Source organism: Neomonachus schauinslandi, chromosome 7 (assembly GCF_002201575.2).
Source record: "Neomonachus schauinslandi chromosome 7, ASM220157v2, whole genome shotgun sequence".
In the NCBI taxonomy this organism is placed as follows: domain Eukaryota; kingdom Metazoa; phylum Chordata; class Mammalia; order Carnivora; family Phocidae; genus Neomonachus; species Neomonachus schauinslandi.
The window spans coordinates 139,316,739-139,335,237 of NC_058409.1; the positions used below are offsets into that span (position 1 = coordinate 139,316,739).

The 18,499-nt window shown below is 44.8% G+C and overlaps 1 protein-coding gene across 1 annotated transcript in view; it reads right to left on the minus strand.

Annotated features, from left to right (window-relative positions):
• TRIO (trio Rho guanine nucleotide exchange factor) overlaps positions 1–18,499 on the minus strand; it is a 224,096-nt gene that overhangs the window by 16,599 nt on the left and 188,998 nt on the right. Inside the window, exons 38-48 of the mRNA XM_044916685.1 lie at positions 15,233–15,381; positions 13,141–13,207; positions 11,696–11,799; positions 9,382–9,451; positions 7,350–7,439; positions 6,705–6,797; positions 5,908–5,958; positions 5,554–5,631; positions 4,439–4,630; positions 2,328–2,505; positions 19–120 (exon numbers count right to left, since the gene is read on the minus strand). Coding sequence (XP_044772620.1) covers positions 19–120; positions 2,328–2,505; positions 4,439–4,630; positions 5,554–5,631; positions 5,908–5,958; positions 6,705–6,797; positions 7,350–7,439; positions 9,382–9,451; positions 11,696–11,799; positions 13,141–13,207; positions 15,233–15,381 — 1,174 coding nt within the window. The remainder of the gene's footprint in view (positions 1–18; positions 121–2,327; positions 2,506–4,438; positions 4,631–5,553; positions 5,632–5,907; positions 5,959–6,704; positions 6,798–7,349; positions 7,440–9,381; positions 9,452–11,695; positions 11,800–13,140; positions 13,208–15,232; positions 15,382–18,499) is intronic.

The window sequence follows — 18,499 nt, forward strand, 5'->3', positions numbered from 1 at the left end:
CCCAGCGGCGGAGGCGGCTGGGGGCCCCGCCGCCTGGGCGGCGGCGGCGGCGGCGGCGGGCGGCGCGGCGGCGGCGGCCCCCGCTGTGGTTCCTCTGATACTCGATTGGTGATGTCAAGGCTGTAAATAAGGGAGACAGAGAGGAGGCACTGTCAGGGAACCAAGAAAAAACAGGCTCACCAGGCAAAGGAGAAAGGCACAGAATGGCATCAAAAGGACATCCTGGTCCTGAATGCTCCCCCTCCCCAGTCAAGTGGAGGCTCATCCACGCCACTTCTAACCATCACGACCTTTAAGCTCCCACCTATCCTGGAAGCAGCAGACTGACACCATCCATCAGTACAGGAAAAGGCAAAGGCCTTAAATGCTACTCTTCTGTTGATGAACAGCTGACCCGGGGGGTGCGCCTGTGTGAGTGGCTGGGGGGCAGAGAAGGCCGAGGAAGGACAGAGTGCATGAGGACGAGGGTGGCGCCGACTTTACCAGCCTGGGAGCAGCAAGCAGAGCTTCTGCATCCCCGCCCAGGGGAAGAGGCCCACTGCCCGTGTGGGAGAATCCCAGACAGCAGCTGGCTCCCATGGAGTGGGAAAGCTCAGTCCAGCTGCCACAAAGGTCTTCTTTCAACCCGAGAGCAGTCAGGCAAAGAAGAACCTGGCTGGGAGTTAAGGAATCCCTTGGTTTCCCTGCAGGCTCGCAGGAAGGCAGTGTTAGGGACCACCTCTGCTGTGCAGATTTGGCATAAGAGACAAGGGAAGGTAAAGAGCTCCACAAAGACCCCCGCGGGGCATGTAGCTGGACCATCTCTCGACTCCAGGGATATAGTTTATATGTAGTCATCTGCAGGAAACCGAGGGAAAAATACCAAATAAGATACGGGGAAATATCACAAAATTTTAAAGTGTTAAAACCTTTGAGAAATACAACAATTAGGCAGAACCCCTTCCTGCCTGGGAGACGTCAGGCAGGTGTGAACAAGCATTTTGGAGCCAAATGACATTTTATGAAGTCTGTCCTGGCCATGGCCTCTTACTGGAACAAGGGGCGAGAGGGAAGGGTGTCACATGCCCAGAGCTCCCACACTATTCCTGATGGTGCTCAATCCTCTGGAATCGGTCCTTTATGTAGACTGAGGATGTCTAGTAAAGTTTCACAGCATGGCCTATTCAGGCCTCCAGTTTGGGAGGCAGTTCATTTTATTTTAAAGATGGTAAAGAGATTTCCCAACAGTTGCATGCTATGGATGGGCATTTAATGCATCACTTCAGAACAGGACCCTTAAAGAGGCCTGCACTGGCTCATTGTTATGGGAGCAAAACTTTTTTCTACATTCGCAAGGACTGTCCCCCGGCCCCTACTAGCCCCATGTATCAAATTCCAACAACAGATGTAAAAAATGATCAGTCTTGCTTAACACCCAGGCAGCTGACCACCCCTTGGCCCCAAATGCCTTGCCCTTGATTTTTCACTGAATGCCTGTGTTCCTGGCTCTTGAATGTCATGCGAGGTGTGAAGGTGGTTTTACGGTGACAAAGAAATGACAACATCCTATTGGACTGGGGCACAGACAAAGAATATGGACATGGAGAAAAAGACAAAGAGAAGACATTAAATGAGTTATCTAGCTTCTGGCTGAATTCTCGGAGCTCTTCAATGATGGCCAAGTTAGAAGCAGAGTCAAAGGTGGCCATCACAAAGGGAAGCAGGCAGTTTTAGGTCACCCACATAACGAGTCAAAGGAGTTATCTAAACCGTAAAGTCAGTATGGTCACTCTCCTTGTGAAGAAGACACAGCCCCTAAGGTGCTCTGCAGCTCCCTGTCATCACTCATGTCATGGAAGCTGGGAAGGAAAAATATAGGTCTTGTTTTCTAAAGGAGTTAGGAGTATGGATGAGCAATGTGAGCGAACAAAAATTTCAAAGGTGCACTTCTGTCAGCTGCCTCAGTTTTTCTCAAGCATTCCCTTCCCAGGACAGGGCTCCAAGGCACAAGTGGTGGAAGAGACCATGTGGGACACGTGCCGGGGGCGACGGCATGCTGGAAACCTTGACTCTTCCAGGAAGAATTTGTGGGACTTTAAGTAACTTACTGATCCACCCTGTGCCTCAGCTTCCTCATCTGTAAAATGGGCTAACAGTGGTACTCGCCACCAGGGGTTGTTGTGAAAAGGAATTGAAGTAATACACAAGTGCTTATTAGGACAGAGCCTGAAACACAGTCTGTGCTAAATATGTCTCGTCATTATGAGCAGGATGCAACAGGAGAGAGAAGAGAAACAGAAACGTGTACCTCAGGCAAAACACACACCCAGTAACAGAACATACATTACCATTTAAAAAATTGCGCTGGTTTTCTAAAATTTGGTTGATTTCATGAATCCATGTTTGCCGGACACTTGGACTGGATGAATGCAAAATGAAGGTCTCCACCACACCCCCCGTCCTCGATGTCAGAGCAAATTTACACGGATCATTTTCCACATTTTCCTCCAGGCAAAGGCAATTCACCTTAAAAAAATTAAAGCATTATTCACAATGGCCAAAATATGAAAGTAACCCAAGTGGCTGTTGATTAATGGATGGATAAAGAAAATGTGGTCTCTGGAATGAGTAATGGAATATTATTCAGCCTTAAAAATGAAAGATAGTTGACATATGCCACAGCATGGATGAACCTCGAGGATGTAATGCTCAGTGAAATAAGCCAGTCCCAAGAAGACAAATACTGTTAATGATTTTCTTGTAGATGAAGTAAGTACCTTGAGTGGTCATATTCACAGAGCTAGAGAGTGGAATGGTGGGTGCCAGGGGCTGGTGGGAGGGGGGATGGGGAGTGGTTGTTTCAAGAGCACAGAATTTTGGTTTTGCAAGGTAAGGAGAGTTCCGGAGGTGGACGGGTGGTGATGGCTGCCCAACAATGTGAATGTACTTAATGCCGCTGAGCTGCACACAGAAAAATGGTTGAGATGGTGAATTTATGTGTATTTTACTACAATAAAAACTAAAGCACATTTATTCCCACCGGTCAGGTGCAGTGTAAAGTTCATCCCACGTCAAAGTTGAAACAACCAGTTTTGAGCTGTCATTTTTACTGCCTCGGAAATCATTATCTTGAAGGTTTTCAATGGTTTTTTAAACTCAGGGATGAGGGGATTACCAGGAATTTAACTAATAATGTGAATATTAAACTAGAAACATGGGCCTGGGAATTACCGGATTTCAGACTCCATTATGATGAGCCAGTGTCTGTGTAACCCTCCCTTTCCTGCCCCAGGAATAAAAGGAGACTATTTAAAATACCTTTACTGTTCATAGGGCATGTGCTATGAAGTTATATGTGCTTTCACATGTGGGATAGTTTTACAGAAGCAAGAACATAGAATTTCTAAGCTGCTGGAATGGAGTGGAGACGTCTGTCAGGAGACTTCTGGAAGAACGGGTAAGACATCCCGTAAGATGTATGGTGGGTGCAGAATGACAACCTGGGGGCCTCCAATGGCCTGGGGGGGAGGGCTGGAGGATGGTGGGAGAGAGGAGGGGCCTGCAGTTTCATGGAGCCCAGCTCGAGTGCCTCCCTAGGTCCTGTTGGGCAAAAGAGCCTCCCCCAGCCCGGAGCGGGAGGAAGTAGGAAGGCTGCTGCAGGTGGCCAACAGAAGCCTGACGGGGAGCGGGATGGTGCGGTGTCCCACTCATGTGCTAAGACCTTAGGGCTCAGAGGGCCTAAGAGGGTTCCCGTCCCTGTCCCCGACAGGGAGCCCAGTAGCCCAGGGTAGGAGGCCCTAACACAGGGAAGCACACCTCCCTTCAGAGCTCAGGGCCCGCACGGCTACAGAGGTGGGAAGAGCAGGGACGGAGAGGAGGGGTGGGCAAGCTGCATCTCCCAGGGACCTTCTGCTGAGACCTCAAGCTCCCTCCTCTGCTTTTTTCTATCTGGCCCTTGGTTTGTCCCACTTGCAGGACTCAGGGCCATTTGCAATTATTTTGTCTGGTTACTTGTGTTTCTCTTCCATCAGACAACAAGCTATTTGAGGGCATGGACTGCCTGTCTGGTCTACCCCCGCGGCCCCATGCCGAGCACTGAGCACTCAGTGTGTCCGCTTTGAGCGGAGGAGAATAAGACAGTGGGAAAGCTTTCTGCTCTGGTCTTACGACAGTTATCCAAATCTGTGTCCCTTAAAGTTGTATGTGGTCCTAGGAAAGGGGGTACACAAAAACTAACAAAGATAAAATCTTCTCATCATGGTCACACAGAGATGTGTGCAAGCCATCAGCCACTTCAGAATGCAGGCAGTACAGGGATGGAGTGAACTTTTAAAAGTTCTAAAATGTCTTAGGCAGTTTTCTAAATATTTAATAAACAAAGGATCAGGACATGTCATTGCTGAAAAGGAAACAGTTTATCCGCATGACAGGTACGTGCATCAGCACAAACACACATTACCTTGATGCTGTTCTTAAACAGGAATCCTGGCATTGAGAAGCCCTTTTTTTTATCAAGTGGTTCACTGAAAATGACGATCTGTTCAAAGAGGAAAACCCGCCTCTCTTTACAGCGAGGCAGAAGTCCCGAGTCTTGGTCTGTGACCAAGAATGTGTCCTGCAAGAGCAGCTTGCCCTGGGCAACAATTTTACCCTAAAGGGGGGGGCAAAAGAAGAGGAGAGAACATTTTATTCTAAGTCAAAATATCTGTTTTGTTCTTTTTTTTTTCTTGTTCCCACAGAATGTGTTTTTCTTCTTTTAATTTATAGAGCTTAAAAATTTCATTTATTGTAATGAGTTCTTAGCCCCAGATGGGATAATCATCTAGATAAAATTCTTGCCAAACTCTGTGTATGTTTCTGGCCTCAGTTATAATCAAAGACAAAATGGGTTGAAAGTGTGTAGTTCACACTGGAGCAGGTTCTCGAGGCACAGACCCTGGGCCCAGCTGCGTCGGCGCCCCGGCAGGACCATTAGAAATGCACAGGGACCCGTGTTTTCAGAAGCCGTCCAGGAGAGTGTGTGTGCGCTTTCCTGAGAACCACAGCACCAAGAACTGTACACCCTAATTCTCTAGTAAAAGAGTAGAAGAGAAAAGCAAAAACGTGTCCCCTTTCTTTACTCAGTAGTTGAATTTGTACAAATTCTGAGTATCTTTAAGATACTAATAGGACAATATGTAATATCAATAGTCTGGCAACTCATAGAACCGTTTGGCAGACAAACAATGGACACAGTGCGCCTGAAGTCAAGCTCCCAGGGACGGTGGATGGGCAGGGGCCCCCTGCTTCCCACCACCTGCCAGGGAAGGCGGCTGTGCCACTACAGGATCAGAGGGCCCACGAGTCACGGCCAAGCCCTGGCAGGCGCTGGGCCGTGAGCAGAGGGAGGGCCTCAAAAAGCAAATCAGATGCACCGAAAGAAGTTGAAAGAAAATACCAATCAGGTTCAAGAACAGTGAGAGGAGACAGAAAGTAGGCAAAAAGGATCAGCTTTCTATGTGTGCAGGTAAGTGATCGAAGACCGAAGGAAATGAGGGAAGCCGGAGGAGCAAGTTTAAAGAGCTGCAGCATTACGTCAAATCCTTGCAGCCGCCCCACATTCATCATGTCGTTGCACCGCTTGGGGACTATGCACATGACTTCCACGGCTCTCTGGGGGTGGGAGAGAAAGCAGAGCCGCTGGTCAGCTCCCCGGGGAAAGCTGCCGCCCTCAGCTCACCGCCCCCTCCGCCTCCCCCCAGTCCCGCTCCCTCCTCCGCCCCCCCCCCCCCCAGGGTGCGGAGGGCACATCCAGGTGCAGGACAGACCCCTCCCAGGGACAGGCCCCTCACGGGCAGGCTGCTCGGGGGACACTGGAGACAGGGGTGGGAAGGTTTAAGTGAGGGGCCTGGGTAGCACAGGGTGGGCCCAGCGGGGGGATGTAAGTACCTCTAATTCTGACGTATCCAGGCTAGCTTTTTTGGAATACTTGAGGAAGTCCTGCAAAGAGCACAGAGAGAAGGACATGATAAGGGTGATGATCACAACAGCAGCTAACCTTTTTGCTCATTCCTGATGTGCCAGGTGCCAGGCCAGGCATCTCGGTCGTATGTTCTCATTGCTTTCTCCCGGTAACATGATGGAAAGATATCCTTAGGAGGATTTCGAGCTACAGCAGAGCAAAGTCAACCAAATCTAAGCAGGTACCGGCTCGTCTTTTACTCCAAGACAGCTCTGGGCTCTGTGGATGCCCGGCTTCTAAGTTTTATATCCGAAGCACTCTCCACATATTTCGACACTCACTCTCATCATGGACAACTGTGTGACTTTGCCTCTAATTGTGCTTAGGAATTTAAACCAATCAACGGCGTCTGAGCTCTGAAATTTTAATTTCACGCAGGACCCCCAGGAAGATGAGAAAACTTGCAAGGCCGAGAGAGCCGAGGAAAAACGATTAACATTCAAAGATCTGTGATGGGGAAAAAGGTTCACTTCAAGTGACATTTTGATTCAGAACTTGATGTAAATGAAAAATTGAGAAAGACAGTACAAGGCGCCTTATTAGATTTTAAGAAATTTACTCTGAAATATTTAAAATCAGAAATCAGAAGACCGCTTTAGGTTTTTTATAGGAAAGATTCCCCTCCCCTGCCCAATCCTTCCTTCCCCTCACCTATCCGGTCCTCTCACCAAACAAACCGCCGACCCCGAGTCTGCGCCCAAGTCTGCGCCCAGCAAACCCTCACCTTCAGTAGCAGCTGGTACTTCATGATCCTCTGCACTGGTTTGATTAACAGATCTGTGAGCTGCAGCCTGTGGCCCAGACGCTGCTTTAAGTCCTGTGGTTTTAAGGGAGAAAAGAAAGATCTGTAAGTGCTGCCTTTCAGAGGACAACTGCTGAGTCCCTGTGACGGTCAGAAATGCCAAGTACCCGGCACGGAAGGCGGGAGAGGCGTGGGGTGGGGCAAGGGGCCTCACTGCACAAACATCAGCCAGGGCTCTGCCATTTCTCAGAATGGCCTCTTCCAACCTTCTAGGGCGGTTTTCAAAATAGCCATTTTTTTTTTGCTTGTTTAAAGACCTTCTTTCACTTGCTTTCTTTTATTCATATAAACACATGCTTTATTTTTAGGCTGAGAGTTTAGATCATGAGTTGTTCTGAATCTGTAAAGAGCCTTAAGTTCAAAACCGCTTAAAAAACCCCTTATTTTAACAATGACCCCAGTCTTCTGAAGGTTAACAGATACACAATCATAGACTAAGAATTCATACTCATTTCTCTGATTTATAGGAACTGATTGCTTAGTTCCTGGGAAACATGGTATGTTAGGTTTTGGACATCAACTGTAACAAAAGATTCAGAAATACTTTGTTTCTTTCTTGGGTCTTACCTCAAAAAAGGTATCAATGTATTCTGAGACAATGTGCTCAGACTTTGGTTTATTTTGACAATAAACTATATACATGTGCAACCTTCTCTCCTAGGAATGAAAAAGGCAAACAGAGGAGTTAAAACAATCAGAAGTTCAATTAGAATGTAAGAGCACATACACATTTCAGCACATTCATAAAGGAAATCTTCTTCAAACAAAACTGGTTTAGGCCCATGGGAGCACATTCCAGATGCAGGACTACGTCAGCATCCTGCTTTGTGGCTCCGAAGACAGTCTATCCCCCTTGGCCCCTCAGCTATTTCAAACCCCTCACTTCACCCGGCAAGTACAGGGGCAACCAGAGGACACGGTTCTTCGTATTGAACAGAGAATTACTGCCACCCCTCCAACTGGCCCAGGGCTCTAGGAAGCCTTGCTGGCTTTAGCAGGGAAGAAAAAGCTCTTTGACTGCAGGTGCTGAAGGCAGGGGAAAACGTACCTAGGGAGCCATCCCTTCATCCGGTGATCCTCTAAGTGTGGTGTACCCACCCCTGGGGGTCCCTGTGGCCTTCCAGGGGATCCAGGGGGTCAGAACTATTTTCAGACTAATGCTGAGATATAATCTGCCCCTTTCTTTGTGCTACCATCTCAGGGATGTGCAAAACCAGCAAATACTGGCAAATATTCACCCCTGCACATTTGCAGAAGACTGCCAGTTTCACCTCAGAATGTTCTGGATGCAGTCATAAAAATCCATTTTATGAAAACTCAACCATGGAGTGTATGTCTTTTTAACATTCTTGTGACAAAACAGAGGTCCTCATAACACTTCTGTGGCACACAACAGTTGTCTCAAGCAGGCACACTTGTGCCACTGAGCTGTGGGCCAAACTGACTGCTGGGTTTTGTGGGCTGCCATTTTTACTTGAAGGAAGGATGGACACAAGCTATATTTATACTTGGGTATCTGACAAACATCTTCTTGAACATGAACAAAAAGCCTGTCGTTTCAAGGCAAACTGGCAGTATCTGTTGATAATGAAACTCTGAGCTTTCAAGTTAAAGATCAGAATTTTGGAAAACAGGGTATCTGCCACTGTGAACTTGACAATACCTAAACACTGGCCTAAAGAGAGGGCTGGCGATATTAACAAATCCGATTTTTTGATAAGGTGTAACAAAATGTCTCAGCATCTGGAAGATCTGTCTGAACCGGGGAACCACTATTTTCCAACTGACCAAGCGCTATTTCACAAGCTGGTGCAGGGCTGGACACCTGCAGGTGTGAGGGGCCTCAATGCGTCCAGTGGAACAGTAAGGCACAAGTCCGCTACAGAGCTTTCCAGATTCCACGTGGCAGCTAACCTTTGAGATGGTATCACACGGTCGAGTTCCAGTGTGGTATCTCAGAAAGCTACCCATAATTACCTGAAAAAAGTATTAAAATACTTGTTCCTTTCCAACTCTCTACCTGTATGAGGATGGATTTTTTTTCATATATTTTAACCAAGAAACCATTCCACAACAGAATGAATGCAGAAGCCGATATAAAAATCCATCTGTGTTCTATTAAGGCAGACATTAAAGAGATCTGCAAAAATGCAAAAACTCTTATCACTAGTTTTTTTTTTTAAATGCAGGAATTTTTCCTAAAAAACCCATTAATGTTAACACACTTATTTCAGATACACACATGTATTTGGCTACTACATTAAACCTACTGCATGTTTAAGTACATCACCATCTTCACTGAGCTGTCTGCCCGCAGACATTCCCAAATGTTCCTGCTTCAAGTTTGCCTCTGGTCCCCCTTCTGACCACTCTGTACTGTGCTGAGCTCCACAGCCGGCTGGGGCTAGGTGACCGGGAGAGCCGATCATTCATGTGCAAGAGTGTGGTTTAATTCCAATTCGCTGACACTGCATGGTTTGGTTTGATTCTTAACATAAGCACTTTTATAAACAACCAGTGAGTTCTCCTTTAATCTGAAAAACCAGTCACTAAACATGACAATATCAGAACAGAATATAAATAATGTTATTGTACTGACATGTTTAACAAAAAGGGATCCTAGTTTTTCCGGATCTTCAAGGCACTTCTCCAACTCTCCTAAAAAAAAAGCTGAAACGAGAAGAGAAATGTTAGAGCCGTTTCCAATCTGGCCTTCTGATTTTTGTCAAAATAGTCTGCTGTGACATGAGCAACCGGAAAGTGTCAAGTATATACTTAAGAAATACAATGTTCACAGAAAACATTTTGTTAGGACAGGAACCAAGAGAGATACACAGGTGAAAAAGACAAGGCAGAATGAGACCATCCCTTGACTGGCGACCTTTTCTTCTCTTGGACAATCAACATTTTTGTCTCATTTTTCTTAAGGACACAAGCAATAACATATCACGACTGAACACAGAGAAAAAATAAAAGTTTCAACACGATTGGTCATTTTTATTTCTGAAAACTAGAGTTTCATGTATTTTATGGTAATTTTTAAGAGGCCCAAATTGGATAATAATCGATGTAAAATACTGAATATATTACCTGTGCTCGTTTTATAACATTTTCCCAAATACTATCCAACATCACCTCCAGATTATGTGTATCAGCTCCCACCGAGACAGAAATCAGTTGTAACCACAGCAACACGAGGGCTGTGGGGCACCTGCTCTGTATCTCTTCTGGGCTGCAGTCTCCAAGACGCATGCTCCCTCAGTCATCACTTAGCTACATTGATAGTTATGTCTGGTATTTTATTAACCCGCAAACCAGCATATCCATTAAGGCTATGTTGAATTTTCTAGCACCTGGGGTTTTCTTACAGCTCTGCACACACTGTGGCGGGCCCCATCTCCAGGTGCAACTTCTCTGTCTGGTTAACCCAGGAACACTGTGCTGTTTCCTCTTCCCATCCTGGCTTCACAACCAGACCGAGGGGTGGCAGACTATAGAGGAGCACCAAATATCCCTTTCTAAAATTAGATTCACAGATTAGTCTACAATCAATAGAGCTATCAGTCAGGCTGTGTCTGAAGTTGGTCCTTCATCTACGAGTCTGATTGAATTAGACATTAAGGGGGATATGAAAATGATGACTCCGTATCTGGGTTCAAGGGTTTTACATTCTATCAGGACAGATAAATTTAGAAATAATAAAACACTACTATATACACACCCTGATAACCCCTCATATCTGCACAGTACTTTATAGTTTCAAAAGCACATTTACATATGCTATCTGCAAGGAGGACAGAGCACATCTGATTGGAGTGATGAGGCCTAATGGAGAGTGATCATTTGACCTGGGCTTTTGGAGAGTGATCATCTGACCTGGGCTTTGAAGCGGATGGGAGCACACTCCCGGCCATGGGGACAGCGATGCACATAAAGACAGTAAAGTAGGCACCCTGCACAGATCAGAGGAACAGAATAGGGCCGCTGGAATACTCCACAGTATTATCAGTGGCTGGCATTAAGCAATCTGCAGATGATTATAGATTTTTTAATTTGGAGTAAGGTGACCCGAAGGGGCTGATGTGCACCAGCCCCCACGTGAATCTCCTGGTTGGGATGGGTGTGACAAGGTGCTGCGGTCAAATGTGATTGTCATGTGCAGTCACGTCTACTGTTTCCATTAAAATGCTTAGAAAAAAACAGTATCTTCAAAACTCTCTAATAGTAATCGTATATATTCAAGAGGTGGCTGCAACTCTAATTAGAAACATTTACTGAGGCTTACTCTACACATAGATGGTATTCTAAGTGCTTTGCATGTATTAACTCACTGTCTCTTCACGAAAAACCCCATGAGGGGGGTGGGTAAGACTCTGACCCACACTGCATAGAAGGAGAACGGAGGCACAGAGAAGGGAAGCAAATGGCTCAAGGCCAGCACTGGGCTCTGAACCCAGGCAGTCAGGCTTGGTGCTCGTGTGTCTAGCCACCCCCACGGGTGCTCCCTGGATGCACCAGCAAGCAGAAGAGACTCTTCCCCCCTGCCATGACATGCTACCACAAAAGTCCCTGAAAGATTTATTTATTTTAGAGAGAGTACACCAGCAGGGGGAGGGGCAGAGGGAGAGAGAATTTCAAGCAGACTGCGCTGAGCATGGAGCCTGATGTGGGGCTTGATCCCAGGACCCTGAGATCATGACCTGAGCTGAAATCAAAAGAGTCGGACATTTAGCCAACTGAGCCACCCAGGTGCCCTGATCAGTACTTCCTCTGCACCAGCTACCTCTGGGAGGCCACACAGGTAATAAAAGGAGACAAACCACTGCACGGCCTTTCCCATTTGCCTGACACAACGCAGTTTAGCAAGTGATGATGCTGTGCACACTGTCATGCATGGCAAGTGTCTTACGTACTCTCTGTGCCAGTCATAAATCTGATGGATATTGCCAAATACAATCTTGTCCTTTCCTTTCATGTCATCAGGAACACCATCTTCCTTCATAAGAGCCATGTAGCCCTATAATTGAATATTTAAGAATAAGTTTGCTTCACTGACATATTTGGATCAAGTAATAACTTACAGACTAACAGTCATAAAGAACAAAACAGACACATGCACTGTCTCATAACCCAATATTTCTTCAAAAACAGATAAAAGCCCTGTAGGAAAGAGTCCTGCATGGCACTTGGACTGTACGGCCACACACACTGCCATGATTTTCTCTCCTTGAGCTGGTGGCCTTCATAGATCCAAAGTCTTCAAAGGAACTGAAGACATTTAAATGTAAATGGTTTCATAAAACAAATCATCTTAGCAGCTTGTAAACATTAAATATTTGGCCAGAAATATATTTTCTCTGTTCTTAGGATAAGAACATAAACAGATTTCCTTTTCTTTTTGGATTATTTACATAATTTGTTAAATAAGAATTTAACAATATTCTTTCCATAAATTGATTTTTTAATAACAGTTGATTAAATATGTTGCTAAAATGGCATTTACAACTTATCCTGAGTGGGATTCAGCCTATACATTTCTCTCTTAAGTAATTCAAGTTACATAAATTGCAGAGGCATCAAGCATGCTAAATCTTTTGTTACACAATTAACTGTGAAAGCTGTTACTTTTAATGGAATGAACACCCCAAAAGTATTGTCCTAGATGAATTTGTGAAGCCGAAAGAATAAGCGGTAAAACTGTATTAGTATATACTGTAATACATATATACAGTACAAAAACAGCTTTTTGAGGAGTTGAGTTTATAAATATGATTATGCCCTGAGCTTTAATGCCAGGGAAAAGCCTGGAGAGGGCCCTTGATGCAGTATGAAAGGCCATGGTTCTCTTATGGCTACACTGTGCGTAGCAACTTCAGGGCCATGAAGATGGTGATGTATTTGTTCTGTGGAAAGTATAAGCAAATGGCCTGCTGTAGCCACAGACCAGCTCTGATCCCAGGTGGATTCAGGATGGAACTGAAGCCACAGTTGGCCAAACTGACTTCTTCAACCAACGATGTTCTCATTTCTGCGAGGATATCCATGTTTGTAAATAATCAAAGGCAAGATTCCCGTGTCATAAATACAATGGCTGGATATGATAATTTAAAAACTTAATTGTAAAAAAAAGTGATTATGTCAAAGATACACTATGTGAAAAAGAAGCAGTTAAAAGTGAATACAGATGAAGATAATTGGCTAAATTTCATTTTCCTGAAACTTGATTTTCTTTTGGGGGGGGGTGTCAAAATGTTTTTAAAGCTTTTGAGAAGTTTATCAGTGTTGAACTGTCAAACATGATACTCCCTTCACAACTCTTGGGGCTGATACAAGTTATTAAGTCTCTGAAAACATATACCTCAACCACACAGCCAAGGTCCCGCACATAGTCACGCTCTGTCTCCACGAGTTCTTGCAAAACATAGCTGGAAAGAGAGGGAAAAATGAGTGTTTACAATCCAAACGCTTTTCATTTTCTGAATGAATTCTTTAGCACTTTGCTTTTGTCAGGTCGGACTCCCACTGGGATTGTACTGTAATATATCAAACTTGCACAATTGGGTCTCCAATTCCTGAGTGTCCCAAATCACTTACAGGTTCATGTACGTAACCCAAAAGAGCTGTGGACTATGATCACATATATGGACAATCAAGAGAGGCTTGGACATAACTTTGTTATAAAGGCATGACAGTAAAAGAAGCAAGTTTGTACTGGGTGTTTACCCCAAAGATACAAAAGTAGGGATCCGAAGGGGTACGTGCACCCCGATGTTTATAGCAGCAATGTCCACAATAGCCAAACTGTGGAAAGAGCCAAGATGTCCATCGACAGATGAATGGATAAAGAAGAGGTGGTATATATATACAGTGGAATATTATGCAGCCATCAAAAGGAATGAGATCTTGCCATTTGCAACGACGTGGATGGAACTGGAGGGTATTATGTTGAGTGAAATAAGTCAAACAGAGAAAGACATGTATCATATGATCTCACTGATATGAGGAATTCTTAATTGCAGGAAACAAACTGAGGGTTGCTGGAGTGGGGGGTGGGGTGGGAGGGATGGGGTGACTGGGTGATAGACACTGGGGAGGGTATGTGCTCTGGTAAGCGCTGTGAATTGTGCAATATTGTTGAATCTCAGATCTGTACCTCTGAAACAAATAACGCAATATATGTTAAGAAAAAAAAAAAGAAGCAGGTAGCGGGAGGGGAAGAATGAAGCGGGGGAAATCGGAGGGGTAGACGAACCATGAGAGACGATGGACTCTGAGAAACAAACTGAGGGTTCTAGAGGGGAGGGAGGTGGGAGGATGGGTTAGCCTGGTGGTGGGTATTGAGGAGGGCACATTCTGCATGGAGCACTGGGTGTTATGCACAAACAATGAATCATGGAACACTTCACCTAAAACTAATGATGTAATGTATGGGGATTAACATAAGAATAAAAAAAAATATACTCAAAAAAAAAAAAAAAAGAAGCAAGTTTGTTTTGTTCTCTTTTTAAATGATTAAGTCATTTTAAGCTTCACTGGACCTACGACAAAAAACTTTAACTCAGATGTTTAAAGCTCCGGGTCTGATCACTCATCCAGAAGTGTTTCTGAAGGCTCATAATTGTTTGCAAGGCCTCTCTGATAAGAGAAGACAATTAGTTGATCCACCTCAGCTGGCATGAAAAGGGTCTGTTGGTCTGTTCATCCATCCAATTCAGTCAACACTGGCCGGGCCTCTCCACAAGCCCGCCATCATTCTAGGATCCAGAGTGTCGGGATAGAGCGCTCAGTAAAACCGAGTCTCTGCCCACACACAAGAATTTCCTCTTCTCCAAAGGCGAGGTTAAAACCTTTTGTAATATTTCCCAGGATTCTCTTTTTTCACTGTAAGCGGCTTTACTGGAACTGAGAAACACTATCACTAAGGTTATGTTAAAAAAATATTCAAGTTTTCGGGACTGTATCTGATTTTGCCTTCTTTCCTTCACAAGTCCGTATATAATAGAAAGCACAGGAGTTTCTCAGTAGAAGTGACAGAAGATATTCTTGTATCATTCTTATTTATAAATAAAGTATAACACACAAATAACAAAACTGCAGCTATTGGGGAGCACCTGGCTGGCTCAGTCAATACAGGGCAGGCCCTCTTGATCTCGGGCTCATGAGTTTGAGCCTCATGTTAGGTGTAGAGCTTAATCAAAAAAAAAAAAAAAAAAAAAAAAAAATTAGTAAAATAAACGATTTCCAAACTCTTAAAAAAAAACAACCCTGCAGGTATGGCTTCCTGCACCCTTCTGAGGCTCTGAGAGATTCTCAAAGACATATACAACTACTCCAGGAGCGACCCTGGAGCTACTCGTTGCACCCATCCAGAGACGGATCCCTGTCACATTTGTGAAGGTGACAGAGACAGGAGGAAAGCTGACCAATTCTGACATGGAAACGTCTCTTACTGCCGTCTCTTTAGAGAGCTGGATTTCCTTTCTTCCATCTCATCAATGGGCGAGGAGGAGGACAGGAGGGAGTTGTCTGAAGGGTTGAAGGAGGGGCTGCTACTGTCTCCCTGGTCAACAAGGAGCGAGCTGGGGCGATCCTCCAGTGCCTGAAAGAAAACCAGACCACCAGTTACGTTTCCTGCCTACAGTCCAAGAGGCTGGAATTAGGATTAGAAAACCTCGTTAAGTCAGAAAAGACAGAAGTTCTGATGGTAAAATCAGAAGATCTATGTTTGTGATATTACACGGTATTCGTAACAAAAACCTCCACTATTAACATAAATATTGAGCAAGAGTAGCTTGATAAACGAGGTATGTTAGAACAAAAAGGACAGTGAATTTATACGCATTAATAAATTCTATTCCTTGTAATCAGATAATTAGAAATAACCCAACTTGTTTCCATCACAGCACTGCCCCCATTTCTGGGTGTATCAGGCATTCCACATGTAGCCATTTTTTCGCAGTTATATTCCTGCCAAATGACAGCAGGACCATTTAAGAAGTGTGTGGAACCTCCTCCATCATGCCAGCCTACCCCAGGCACATCACCCGTGTCCCCTGCTGGTGGGCTATGCAGCAATGTCGGCGATCTCTATTTTAGTTTAGACAGGGTGGGGACTATTCTTGATTATCCGTGAAGCCTTGACTCCTCCCTCAGTACACAACACGTTGCCCAGCTGAATGGAGCTCTATCTCTGGATACTTGCAACGTTCTTCCTCTCTTCTGTAGGAAGCACTTGTCATGCTGCCTCGATGACGTATCCTAAACTCCCTCTCCTCCACTGGAGTTTAGTTTCCATGAGTGACTGTCTTCAGTGTTGTATTCCCTGTAGAACCTTGAATGAAGCTTTGCAGGTGTTCAACACATCTAAGATGAATACTGACTTCTGTCCCTAGACTAATGTGACAATGATTAGCGACTGCTTACTTTCTAGTTGGTACATATTAACTGTGTTTCTTAACCTGAATTCCCAAAGCTCCAAGGGGTATGGGTTATAGTTCTTTCAAAATTTCCAAAACACCCAGCTGGATGACAGGTATGATCAAGAAGTATTTATCTAGACGGGAACTGGGAAAACGTGATTAACTTACCTTCAAACAAAAAGCTCAATACAAACTGCAGGAACACTTAATATTCCGCATCAAATCAAAACCTCTAATGCTTGTCCAACTGTTTCCCCTTAAGAGCACGGACCAATGCTGACCTCGTCACTAAGCACAGCTTTGAGGACACAAAGTCTGTGCATGTAGTTTTGTTCACCAAACCCACGGAGCATGGAAACACACCAACTGCTGCACTTATTTGTGAAAGATAGTCAGGGAACGGGGTTTGATGAGAAAATAGCACTCTTATTTTGAAATAATTAGCTATTGGCCTTTACTGGAAGCAAACACTTTGCAGGAAGCCGCATGGCTTGCTTGGTGCTCATGGATCACGGAGCTCTTCTACGGGAGACTGGGGTCTGGAGGAGGAGGGGAGGACGCTCTGCACTGTCTTGGGTCTAGATTTGTGAGGAAACAGCTGATGCTCATTAGATTCAGTTCTGTTCTTTTCAAGGGTGATAAAAAAGAAAGAAAATAAAGATGTCTCCAGATGTCCCTTCACACAGAGCAGCGAGCAAGGAGGCCAAGCAGTGGACGTCGTTGGTGTCAGCTGGTGGGATGGTTGTCTGGACCGCCAAGGGTGTGGACGGGAGGCGTGGACCGGATAAGCCTCGTGGAACCAGAATTCCTGAGACTTCACAGATTTGGGTGAATTACTTGTGAAGTCCTGTGGGTTTGGCGGTGTTCTGTGGGCAGGTTCTTGTCAACTTGCTCTATTCCTTGGATGAGGACAGGTCTGCACAGATAATCCATCTCTTCTAGGGTTAGTTTTGGTAAACTGTATTTTCTTAGGAAACTGCCTGTTTCATCCAGATTCTCCAATTTACTTTCAAAGACCTCAAAAAAAGTGTTATGATTATTTTAACTTCTTTAGTTTGCCCCCTCCCATATAATTCCTTGTTTTGTGAAATTGTGCTTCCCTTTCTATTTTCTTGAGAAGATTACCTGATGTCTATTACTTATTCAAAGAACAAATTTTTGGTTTTATTTATTATTCTGTTTTTCTATTTCTCAACTCATTATTTCTGTTGTTTTTCTAGTATGTTGAGGTAGATGTTTATTCGTTTTTTCTTTCTCATGTCTCCTTTTATATTTAGATTAACAAAGAGGAGAAAACCCCAAAGTCAAGTGCAAATGGTCACTGTGGCTGTCGGCTGCCAGTGCTTGGGAAAGACGCACGTTTCCCACACTGCTTGGACCCGGGATGTGGCGGTAAGGGAGAGGAGTGAACCCCAGGAACTAGTTTCCAGGGTGGTTTTATTTTTCAGATGGACTTTGCAGGTTTTATGGTTAGGAGGTTCAGTTCCCCAAATATCATACTGTGTAATAGTTGAACAACTTCTTCCCAGGCCAGTAAGTTAGTATGTAGCTTTTGAAGGACAACCAACTCAGTGTTTGAATTCTATTATGAAGGCCCTATAGCCTGAGAGGTCACCCACAAGAAAACGAATGCAGATGACCAGGGACCTATAGCACATGGTAAACGTGCAGGACGAACTTGGGGTCACACGCGCAGGACAGGTGAAAAGAGAGTAAAATGATTCAGAGTTTTCACTGACTAACAGCAGTTCTCCTCTGACATCAGAGGATTAGTGACAGGAAATCAACACAGAGCAATGTTTCCCTTGAGCCAGAAAAAGAGGGCAGAATCTAGATGACATTCCATGGACCCTGACGATGGGATGAACCCGGCATGAAGAGCATAAACACGGTCCTCCAACAGCACAAATACGCAAGCACTAGTGATTGCCCACGTGGATGGAACCTTGCTGGGAGCTTAGCAAATAGTCCTTATGCCGAGTTTACAGCTGAAGGACACAGGCTCGGAGAGCCCGAGTGTAAGCAGCAGTGTTTGAACACGAGTGTATCTGACTCTGAAACCTATGCCCTTTCCACGATGCCAAGAGCTTTATGCCTGTTAACCGAAGGGGAAACCTGAGTAGAAAGAACTGAGTTTCAACTGGTAAAGTTTAATGCCTTGGAACTGAAAGGAAGGAATGAAGCAGTAAGAGCTAAAGAAACCATGTCCTAGAACTCCTCTCCATTTCAAGTCCGTGTGAATTAATGACAAACCAATCTCAACCCACTTCGAATTGAATGCAATTCCAACACTGGCAG